This window comes from Rutilus rutilus (genome assembly GCF_951802725.1).
Source record: "Rutilus rutilus genome assembly, chromosome: 15".
Taxonomy (NCBI): domain Eukaryota; kingdom Metazoa; phylum Chordata; class Actinopteri; order Cypriniformes; family Leuciscidae; genus Rutilus; species Rutilus rutilus.
In genome coordinates, this window is record NC_140220.1 from 28,594,473 (window position 1) to 28,606,558 (window position 12,086).

Here is a 12,086-nt window from a genome sequence, read left to right on the forward strand (position 1 = left end):
AGATACAAACACTAACACATAACAACAGCTTACCATATCCACTAAAACAGTACAATAGCTAGACATAACTAACACTGCACAGCAGTGAACACAGCATACCAGCCAAATGCATCCGCAAAAGTAGGACAACAGCTGACAACATCTTCAAATGCAACTCAAAGGCCCGTCATGTTCACAAACACAACACAACAGCTAACCACATCTATGAACACATTACAGATGTTGACACCATCCACAAACACAACTATGTCCATAAAAACTCGGAACAATTGCTGACTGCATCCACAAACACAATAGAACTGCACCCTAAATACACCACAATCAAATATCACGTTCAAAACTTTGTTGCTAAGCACACTAGAAATGAAAACAAATATGTATTGGCTAAATATTGTTCTGGTTAATTAAATCTGGTGATTGATTGACTTTGTATGACTACAGTGTGTGGAGTGACACTGGCAAATAACACTTTCAATACTGACAAAGGTCAGCATAGTATCAGCCAATGTTCCACGACAGTATACTCTCACTGTGTGAACTTGGTGATAGATTATAGCATGTCTTTATACCTATGCATGGGTATGAGTGCAGATGGCAGCGAGGAAGAAGACGATGAAGACCTAGAGCAACAGGACAGTATCTTCAGTCGTCTGGAGGAGCTGCGGTTCCATCTAGAGCAGGCCATGGGCTTTGAGAACTTCATCCAAGCCTACAACAAGATCAAGGTCTGAGTTCCTCCGTTTTGCATTAAATGTCAACTCTCACCAAGTCTCCAGGGAGATTCCGTGGTTTTGTGCCCAGTTGAATGCATTGCGGAAATTCTGCATATCTAAGAGGTCTTTAGTGGTCAAACGCCACCAATAACAATGCAGCCATGTACTTCTGAGATGAGGACACTCGTCTATGTTTTGTTTTTAGCCTTGGGGTTCGTTCTGGGAATTAGATACAGATGTTATCCTTAACCTTTAAGAATGTTAAATGTGCTGCCTTATGATGCTTTTTATGTATGGTTTGTCACACTGGAAGTGTAATAAACTGCAGTCATTTGCTGCAATTTTTGCTGCCAGTTGCAAAAACAAAACTAAAAAACTAAAATGAAGAAACTGTAGTCAAAATGACCTTAGAATTCTTAACTGAAATGGTTGGTTCACCTAAAAATGAAAATTCTGTCATCATTTACTCACCCTCATATTGCATATGATTTTCTGTGGATCGGATATTGTTTGGACCCAAGTGTTCTTCAAAATACCTTTTTTTTTGTTTGCCTCGGAAGAAATGAAGTCTTACAAGTTTGTAGCAACATGAAAGTGAGTAAATGATGAAAGAATTTCATCTTTGGGTGGATTATCCCTTTCTATTATGGACTTTAATCGGTTTGCATGACTTTATCCAGTATTAGATTGTTATTTGTATGAATAAATTCTTTGTTTATTTAGGCGATTCATGAGGATGAAGATGAGAACATTGCAATGGGCTCCAGCATGGTGCAAAGCATTCTGGGAACTGAGCACCAGCACTTGTATCCTAAAATCCTCCATTTGGTGATGGCAGATGGAGCTTACCAGGAAGGTAGAGTTTACACACATTCTCTCTCTCTCTCTCTCTCTGATCCATTCATGTTTACCGTTTGATGATCTGATGTTCTTACATATGCACTTGTTAAAGGAGAACTTGGTAACTTTTTTAACTTAATAAAACTGTCTAGAAATCATTTGGATGGTTAAACAACCTGTTCTGGTGATATTGGTGACTTTCCCCGCTCCCCCCAGCGTTCCCAGGCGGAAAACCAACCTTGCAACTTGGGGACTACCGTCCCGGCAAGATAGAAATTGGAAGTCTCGTGAGAAACGAGAACGAGCGCGAAACACAAATTGCTTTACGGCAATTCGACATAAACACCCACGCATGTATGATGTATTACCAGATTACCCACCTAGACATAGCTCCACACGATACAGTTGGCTTGCTCCGATCAAAACAAACGCACATGAGCAGCGGTAGAGAGGGGGAGGAGGCCGCCGCAAGTGAGTTTTTTACGACCGTGTTGTGAAATATACGCCCCCCCACAGCTGTAGGGGAAGCTCGTGGGGAAAACATATGACAACAAAAGGGAAAATCAGCGAAGAAGTGACTAGAGTTCGCTAGAGTTGCCGAGTTCTCCTTTAATTCAGTCGGATGTTTGCAGAAATAGAGCAATATTACATGGATGGGTGTAGAAGAGGGCAATTATGTCATTCAGTGCCGTAATTCAGGCACTTTAGAGACGCATAAACACACATTCATAAAGAGACACATTGACTGTTTTTTATTCAGACAGTCTGTCTGAATATGTACACATTTTATGTATACCTTCCCCAGTTATTTTTTCACAATATAGAAATTAAAAGAAATATTAAAAATGAAATGCATATAAATTATAAATATAATAAACTCTGCAGGACAGTGACCCTCCAGGACCGAAGTTGTATTATATGTTTATTCAATTATTGCTATCAGTCACTAACAAAATATTTTTTTATTAGTAATAGCAATACTAACACAATATACATATGTGTACAGGTTTGTGAGCGTCTCCCTCACCCAGTTATTATTTTCCACTGTTTTTATTCCCTAGACCCGATGCAAGACAATAATATCAAAAAGAATATATAAATTGATAACAATAATAATAATAATAGTAGTAGTAGTAGTAGTAGTAGTAATAGTAAAAACACTATACACATGTAAACAAAATAAAAAAAATTGCTACTTTTTTTATCTTAATGCATGTGGTTCTTTCACTAGTCCAAACAGATTGAGTTCACATAAGAAGTGCCTGCTCGTACAGCAGATGTTTGCGGCACAAGATGCGCTGAATAAGTCCCTGAGCAGTTCCAGGGCATTGGGGTCAGGTCACATCATTTGGGTTAAGGCGCATACATGTGTCTGCTTGTGTATGTAGCAGCCTCTGATTGATGTGAGGGTATTCCTGGCATTTACACTATGCGTTCAGGGCTAACTCCAGATTATGGACTTTAATGTGACCTCTGACATCAGGAATATAGCCTGGAAGTTTTCTTCTCGTAAGTGAGTTGACTATCCTATAACAGTTCCTCTGTTTCTTTCTCTTCTGCCCCTCTCTTTCGCTCTCTCTCAGATAATGATGAATAGAAGTTATTCATCCGTCCCGTTGGCAGCCTTGGACAATCTGCTGGCAGGCTGAAGTGTTCCCATGATGCACTCTGACAGGCCGAGGAGGTGCTATGGGGGAAGGGGGGAGTGAGAGAGAGAGAGAGGGGGAAAAGGGGAAATGGGCCACTCAAGCATGGGCAGTTTAGAGTCCACGGTTGACTGTAGTTCTACTTCCATATCCCAAGTAACTGAAGCACTTCTCTGTAAATTTTGTGCATATAAATGTGCTGTGGATAATTATATTTAACCAAAGCGTAGCCGAGTGTTAGCAGGCGAGAAGTAATAAGTCTCAGACAGAGATGTACATGTGTGTCCTCCTAGCTGATGACAGACTGCATGTGAAAACGCTGCTCCTGCTGTATTCACGACAGCTGAATCCATGGAAACTGCTTTTTAAGGCTCTAGACTGGCCAGGGAGGTCTAGTTCAGGGGTCAGAGTTCAATTATCTGCCCAATATCAGGTGCTTGCACACAACAGGCAGCGGGTTTTAACCAGCTGTCTACCTCAGACAACAGAACTTATAGTCTCAGAATACCAGTCTTCTCAAACTTTCTGAACCTTTTTTTATACTTTTTACATGTTTTCATAACATGCTCAAATATTATTTAGCCTCTTTTAAGATTTCTTACTGGTGAATCTTAAAGCATTATTTCAGGACTTGACAAAACTGTTATTTAGGGAGAGTTACTATGCATATAAAGTGCACTAACACTTGTTTATTAACGAGATAGTTCACCCTTAAAATCTGTCGTAATTTACTCACCCTCATGTCATTTCATACCTGTATGACTTTCTCTCTTAAAAGAAGGTATTCTGAAGCATGTTTAAACTGTTTTTCTCCATAGAATGAATTTTAATTTTGGGTGAACTATCCCTTTAAGAGCTTTTGTTAATGCTGTGCGGATGCTTAGCATGTTGTACGCAGATGCACCTCCAGCAGGGTGTGTTGAGATGGCCTCTTTGTTTTAGTTGCTGGCAGAATGTGGTAATTGAAAGTGTACAGAAAACTGTTAAATAAGTCGCAAGCATTGCTGTTTGATTGCATGTCAGGATATATATATCTTTGTACTGAAATAAACTTCTTGTTTTTTTTTGTTTTTTTCAAAGAATGTGCCTGTGTGTGGGTATTTGGCAATAAAACACTTCGCTTTGGATGTGAAACAGCTGAGCTAAAATCAGTTGCCAATATCTGTTTTCAGTTATCTAGATTTCTTCACCTATCCTCAGCCTGATTAGTCTGGTGAGCTGTCAGTCAGCAGCAACCGTTCAGCTGTCACAAGAATTGGCAGGAAGCACGTGTAGTAGGGGTTTCCCCTTATCACAGAACACCCGTGCATTCTCAGACAACCACAAACTGTTGTGGGTGTGTGTGTGTGTGTGTGGAAGTTGTGTCTTTGCCGGATATCTTGAGTCACATAGTGTTTGCTTTCATTAAATCAAGCCTTTCTGAATTCATTTATGTGTATTCTGACCGAGATAATTGTATTATCAAATTCTTTTGTGGATGTATCCTACTGTTTAAAAGTGTGAGGTCAGAAAGAAATGAATACGTTTATTCAGTAAGAATGCATAAAACTGACCAAAAGTGACACTAAAGACATTTATTATGTTACATACGATTCGCCACCTTTCGCCAGCCCTTACTACGGTTTCCACAAAAATATTAGGCAGCACAACTGTTTTCAACATTGATAATATCAATAAATGTTGCTTGAGTTTCTCATATTAGAACGATTTCTGAAGGATCATGTGACACTGAAGACTGGAGTAATGATGCTGAAAATTCAGCTTTGCCATCACAGGAATAAATTACATTTATTTCAATTCTAATTTCAAACAGAAAACAGTTTTGAGAGACTTCTTTCAAAAATAGTAGTAGTATTGGTAAATGGCTTTATCTTTGAGGAAAAAAATATACTAGTAAAATATCAGATGATGACTAAAATATAAATACAATAAGCATTTTGCCCCGAACTACCAGCAAACACTTTCTCTGATATCAAAACTCTGTTTTGTGCTTTGTATGTTTTTTTTATATCCATTGTCACAGTTAATTATGCCTCTTTGATGGCTCTGCGCTATGCAAATACAGCTACTTCATCCTGTGGGAGAATAAATTAGGGTGTACAAAGAAGCACTGATGGATGGAAGAGTGGATTTTTTATTTTCTTCAACATGGCAAGAGTTTTACTCTCATTTGAGTGCCTTTTAATTTTTTAGGAAGAGGTATGTATGTTGTACTGCAATTTTAGAAAATGGCAGGGTGTCATTAATCACACTGATACTGTTAATGCTCCTGAAATGCTTTCAATTAAAAAAGGCAATGTAATTAACTATTTATCAACTAAATGACTGCTTACTGATTTGATGATACTCATTTACCATTGCAAGAAAACCTTGGGCTCATGATACAAACATTTCAATGAATCATTGCATTGATAAAATGTTCAATATTTCCTGGTCAGGAGTCGTGGAGTTCGTGGGGGCTTTTAATCAAGGCCTGTGGACACTGGGAATGTTTAATATGTTCATGACTGATGAGGTCAGTGGAATAAGGCAATAAGACAGCAGAATGGATTGTGCAAGAAAAAGCTGTTATCCTTGTCTCACCCTCACCCTTCCTATAAAATCTTTTACCCATTTATCAAATCCCAGGGGTTGAGTTAATTGACTTCCTGGTTTCGGTTCCCAGAAGGCGATATGCGAGTCTCCTATATGTATATATGCAATACATACATGCTCACGCTCCGTTTGCCATGCGCACACATGAATGAATCATTTATGGCTGTATCTGACCTGACTAATTTCACCGATGGCTTTGTGCCTAATCTGTCAAGTGCTTTGCCTGGAGGTATAATTTTGCAGTCTTTCTCTCTCAGAGTTGAAACGCTAGTTTATTTGTACAGTCTCTCAGTGGGCTTCTTAAAGTAGGTTAGGTTAAGTTAAAAACCTCCCCCACCTGAAGGCAGATTAATACTGCTCTTTCATTAACCTCTGCACTATTAACAGTCTCTGGTGTGGAAACAGACATTCAATATCCTGCTGAAGTTCTGCTGGGACTGGAACGCTGAGATTATCAATAGCACGGGCTGGAAATCATATTGATAGATGTATTTTGAGTAGGTTAGAGAGGGAAAGACAAAGCAGGATGTGTTAGATGATGAACCGCAGAGAACATTTGGTGCAAAGAAATGTGTTTATGTGGGGAGGTCAACGTGTTATCATCGACGAGTGGATCTCTGAGCTGGTGCGAGTGAGTGGAGGCGGGGCTAATTTGCATATTCATAGAACTGCGTATACTAAATTAAGCAAGGGTGTAGAGTTACATTCAAGCTATTTTAAGGCATGACAAAAAAAAATTCATTTTGGTGATCAAAGATGAGTTTTAAGGGATAAAGTTATTTACAGGGGGACTTTTTTTTTTACAAGTTATACAAGATTGAACTCATTTTTAAGTCAGTTTAATGTCATTTAAGTTGTCATGACTTAAACAACTAAGTTGATAGTACTTAATTTAAGGCAGACACTTTTTTTTACAGTGTTATAGCCTACAACACCACTAGGATAAGTTGTAACACTGATAGAAAACATGGACAATTTAAAATGTTACATTATAATATAATTCCCATAATTTGATTTTGTCTTTTTTTTTATATATAAAAAATAGAACATAGTTGTGTTTTTAGTTTAGGTTGTGTTAGACTGACGAAATTTAAAACTATAGATGTAAATAAATCAATAAACACTGTTAAAAAGATTTTTTATTATTATTATTTTTTGCAAAATATTCAGCATATATGCATTCAATTGATCAAAAGTGAGTAAAGACAATTATTTGACAAATGCTGTTCTTTTGAACTTTCTAAGAATCCTGGAAAAGAAAAGTATCACAGTTTTCACAAAAATATTTCTTTAATACTGGTCAGTAGTGGTCAATAACGATATGGTTCTGATATATATCATGCATCCCTAATGCTTTTCATTTTAATTACTGTCTTTCTAATTATCTTATAAAACTATATCCTGGTTATTTTGTATTTGACATTGATCTTAGCACTGAAGTGATGGGATTTAAAGCTGCGGTCTCCATCTCATATATGAACGCCCCTCATAAACACTAAAAGTGTGGGGTGTAAGAATTATCCCTAATGTCAAATGCACGGATAAATTCTGGACTGACCACAGGACATCATCCAGTGAGAGTGGAAATAATATTATGTCCAGTAGAAGATGGTTGACCAAGTGCTTATAAAACCTTTGTTACTTATTAATTGAGAGCTACGACTATACGACGACAAACAGCCAAGAATCAATGATTGGACTTTAATGATTCAATGATTATCATGTTGGCGTTTCCTAAAATGAAACCAGAGAATATGCAGCAGACTCACACTTATTCTGTGTCTGACATTAGGTCATGAATTCAGAGTTTTGAAGATTTAGATGGCTGTGGTAGATTGTCACGGCCTTGGAAAACAGATGCGTTCAAGCTGCAAAAGGATCCCTGAATCCATTATTTTGTCTGTCAGAGCAGGCTCTCATGTTTTGAGGAAAAAGCATTTGTCACATCTCTCTCTCTCTTTCTCTCTCTCTCTCTCTCTTTCTCCTATCTGTTTCTCTCGCTCAACCCCTCCATGCTTTTTTTTTATTGCCCGTGACACAGCTGTCGCCTCAAACGTGGCAGATTCGTGTGTGTGTGTGTGTGGCTGCAAATTGCTGATCGCAAACTCACTCGAGGGAAAAAATAAAAGCCGACATAACTTTCTAGCTCTGGCACTTTGAGTGTAATGGCATTATTTTCTCCTTTTGCATAAAGAATGAAGATGCATAAGGCTGTAAAAACATGTATATGCTTGTAATTGTGAATCACCTGCACTCCTCAGACTGGGCCGCGACGGGGTCGGTGATAAATCAAAGCGGGCCTTCCCTCCGGGGTTATCCAAGAAATTTGCACCAGGCTTTACAGCCTCTGCCCCTCCCGCAGGGGTGGGCTAAATGACCCCCGGCAACAGTGAAATATGACCGGAGGGCTGCTGCCTGCTCCGCCGGGATCACTTCTGACATCCAAGAGCCGTGCCACCATAAATCTAACTTCTTTATTATTCTCTCTCGCAATACTATTCCTCTCACCTCTTTTTTTCTGTGTTCCATACATATTTACCATATTTATTTTCTCTTTCTGATTTATTGTTCTCATTAGCCAAGGCATGACAAAACACACAGCACTCACATATGTGCTCAAATGAGCCCTTCATGAACTGTTTCAGCTCAATTACACACACTTGCTTACCAAATGTTGCCATTATAGTGGCCCAATTTAGTTAAGAGTGCAAATAGCTCACGACGATGTCTTGTAATTTTTCCTCGAGCAGACAAAGGACAAGCCAAACACTAATAAAGGGCCATTTCAACGTCAAGTCTGACATTGTGAAGCGCATCCATCACGTCCATGTTCTCTGTTGGCGTTAACGTTTTCTGCAGGCTCTGTAAAACTGATGAGTCATTACGTAAATTGTTTGCGGAAGTATATGCGCTACTGTTAATAAACACGGAGAAGACTCTCATGCTTTTAAACTAGTAGGATACACGTATTGCCTTTGACTTGCTCTGTTTATGCTTCATTCAGTAAATTCTTACAAGATATATTACTTCATCATGATAAGAGCCAGTGAGGTAGAAAACTGATTATGTAATTCCTGTTGACTTTAGGGCTTGAGAACTTTGCCTTCAGGGACTATAGGATGACAATATATTGCCATCTTAAAGGGATAGTTCACACCAGGGTTATTATCGTTATAACTAAAACATAAAAAAAAAAAAAACATTTTCATTTCTTGAAATAAAATAGACATTAACTGAAATAAAATACAATAGAAAAAACTTTTTTTTATCGTTTAGTTTAAAACAAAAAAAAACTCAAAAACTAAATAGACTTTAAAACAAAAACTACTAAAATGACAAAAACACACAACAAAATTACTAAAACTTTAACTAAAACAGAAAATATGAAAATAAAATATATAATATCATCTCAATGATTCTAAAATAACAGTGGTTCACACAAGAATGAAAATTCCACCATAATTTGTTCCAAACATTTCATTTCATGAAACAAAAGATATTTCAAAGAATGTTTCAACTGTTCATTTGATGAAAGTCAAAAGGAGTCCAATATGGTTTTGAAGCATGTTCAGAAACATTTAAAACATGCCCTGTGTTCCAGAGAAAGAGAAAAAGTAATACGGGTTTGGAACAACATGAGAGTGAGAGATGTGCATTATCCCTTTAACACAGAAGAGACCACGCATTGGTGGAAAAAAAAATTAAGAGAGAAAAAAAATTGTCAATAATGTTCCTATTCTTATTTACACACCTGGATATTGCCTGTGAAAAATATTCCTTCATTCCTGAAAGGAATGCCAGAGGCTTCTGTTTGTAGGATTAAACCCCGCCTAGAATGAAGCATATAGGGTTATGTGTTTAAAATGGAAAACACTTCCTGTTTTATAAACTATGAGGTATTTGGCCATCATCATGTAACAGGGAAGCATCTGATCTGACATGAACCACAGTCATGTTAAAAGGTCTCTTGTATGGTTTACACACCGGTTGATCTTCTGACAGCCTCACCTCCGTGTTAACCTTTGTGTGTGCCAGTGTGCATGTGGAAGGTAGCGGAAAATTGACCTTTGAGCCACAAGCTGGAGGAGAGATGCAAAGCTTTGGTGAATAACCTACAAGTTTCAGGGGATATGAGAGAACATTTATGTTTGAGAGAATTAATATTTACTTAATGGTGCTATAATATAATATGAAAATGGCCTTTTTTTTCCTTCCTTCTTTTTTTTTTTTTTTTTTTTTTTTTACAAATAGTAGGCCTATGTTAAATGATATGGATTATACAAGGTTAAATGTTTTAAAAAGTAGTATGCCATTGCCACATGGTGTAATAATGTGCATATTGAATTAGGTTATCATTTTTTAAATACATTTTTTTTTATCCAGTTTTGTTTGTATAAGCTCTGGAAATTCAGTCGAGTTAATTAAGATATTTAATTTAACATTTCTAGCAATTCATGAAATAGAATGTTAAGTTGAACTTTTGAATACAGTATTTTTTGCGTTGTTCTCTGTTACTGCACGTTTTTGCGAACGGATCGTCAATGAATGCAATTAGCATACCGCTTATTGTAGAAATAGTAGTGTAGTAAATAAGTATACCATTCAGAACATAGCTTAGGTTTAGCTAGTAAAAACTGTATCTCTCTTTGCGAGTCTGGCCGTGTCCGAGAGATTGCAACTAGGATTTAAAAAAAAAAAAAAAAAAAATCCCCCTGCAGTGACTCTCGTGATTTGTGACATTATATGACGCAGGCGGAGATTCTAAACAAACTATTCGTCAGTGAAAAACGTTGCCGAGTGTACTATCCACTACGGATAGACTAAATCAGCAAGGTTTAGAAATACATTTTGCTTATTTATGACGATCAAAAGTGCAGAATTTGGGTTGTTTATCTAGGACAAAGCCTAAACAGAAAAAAAAACCGCAGGCTGCTGCATTCTCTCAGCTGTGCGTTTTGAAAACCCTCCCTCCCGACTACACGTCCGCTGCAGTGTCCCACAGTATCAACAGAGCTCGTCATGGCGCTCGGACGCAGGAACTCGCTTCTCCTGTTTTTCTTTGCTTTCTTCTCAATTTAATCTACCTGAATCTCTCGGACTTGGATCTTTTGCTGTTTCGACCGAACGGCTCAAGAGCGATGACCTGTCCTTTGCTGTGATTTACGGACCTGAATATGTAAACTTGTGTCCAACTGGGCGATCAAGATTTCAGGATCCCTTTTCCAGAGCGAATTCCCTACTTTGAGGAACTCGGGAAAGAAACTGTTCTGGAAGAAGAGGAGGAGTGAGAAGGGGCCCTTATTTAAGGTAGCGTTTCGTGCTCTCACAGATCTCTCCGTAATAAGACACTAAATTAAATGTGAACATCCGATCAAAGTTTGTTAATCTAACGTACAAGGTTACTTACAAGCAACATGAACACGAGTTACAGACGAACGTGTCGATGAAAAGCGTCTGTGTCGTGCCCTGTTTATTGTGACACATCACGCACAACACTATACTTTTTTGTTCGTTTTTTTCTCATTTTGCCTTGGTTTTCAAATCACTATTGGTGATGGGTTAGTTAGTTTCAGGAGTTATTTAAACAGACTCAGACAGCAGTTGTGGGGCCGATATATTTGTACCGCTACTCGGTTACAATGTAGCTAATGTTTTGTAGTAATTAAATTGGGTTTTTGATTTTATTCAAGACGTTAACGCAAAAGCGGACGAGGTTGAGTGTTTGCAGTTAATGTTTAAAGGGATAGTTCAATTGAAAATTCTTAATTTACTCAACTATCATGCTATGCAACCTGTATGACTTTCACTAAAGATGATGTGACTGACGCCCTCAGTCACCATTCACTCTTCCATCTTTTCAAGCGAATAGTGACTGGGGCTGTCAATTTACCTAACGTCCTTTTGTATTTTGGGGGGAACTTTCTCTTTAGCTGTATTTGAACTACACTGCCTCGCTAAGTAGTAACATTGTTTGTTCTGTTTATTCTGTATACAACCATATGCTTTGATTTTTGGTTCAGGTTTTGTTGTTCATGAGCAAGTAGAATAAAGATGTTTGGTTTGGCAGATCTTCTTTTATTAAGTCTCTATTCAGTGTTCTGCTTGCCTTTTTTAAATTGTAATCGTGGTAGTAACGTTAGATAGCGAATTGGGTTAACCGGTAGGTAGGATAGTAGGCTAGTGGAGGAGAGACGGGACGGGGGCGAGCATATTTGCAGTTTAGACACGAAGGCTCATTTCGCCAACCGACCAAACGTGACGGTAACTCTTATTTAGCTGTTGAAGCGTAATT

The 12,086-nt window shown here is 38.0% G+C and overlaps 2 protein-coding genes across 9 annotated transcripts in view; both read left to right on the plus strand.

The window, feature by feature from the left end:
• nek1 (NIMA-related kinase 1) overlaps positions 1-4,343 on the plus strand; it is a 29,315-nt gene extending 24,972 nt beyond the window's left edge. For all 8 annotated transcript variants that reach the window (XM_084431598.1, XM_084431597.1, XM_084431599.1 and 5 more), the window contains 3 exons: positions 592-725; positions 1,437-1,569; positions 3,137-4,343. In XM_084431598.1, coding sequence (XP_084287724.1) covers positions 592-725; positions 1,437-1,569; positions 3,137-3,150 — 281 coding nt within the window. In that variant the 3' untranslated portion in view covers positions 3,151-4,343. The remainder of the gene's footprint in view (positions 1-591; positions 726-1,436; positions 1,570-3,136) is intronic.
• Positions 4,344-10,779: 6,436 nt separating this feature from the next.
• sh3rf1 (SH3 domain containing ring finger 1) overlaps positions 10,780-12,086 on the plus strand; it is a 52,253-nt gene continuing 50,946 nt past the window's right edge. The window contains exon 1 of the mRNA XM_084432727.1: positions 10,780-11,101. The gene's annotated coding sequence lies outside the window, so the exon portion shown is untranslated. The remainder of the gene's footprint in view (positions 11,102-12,086) is intronic.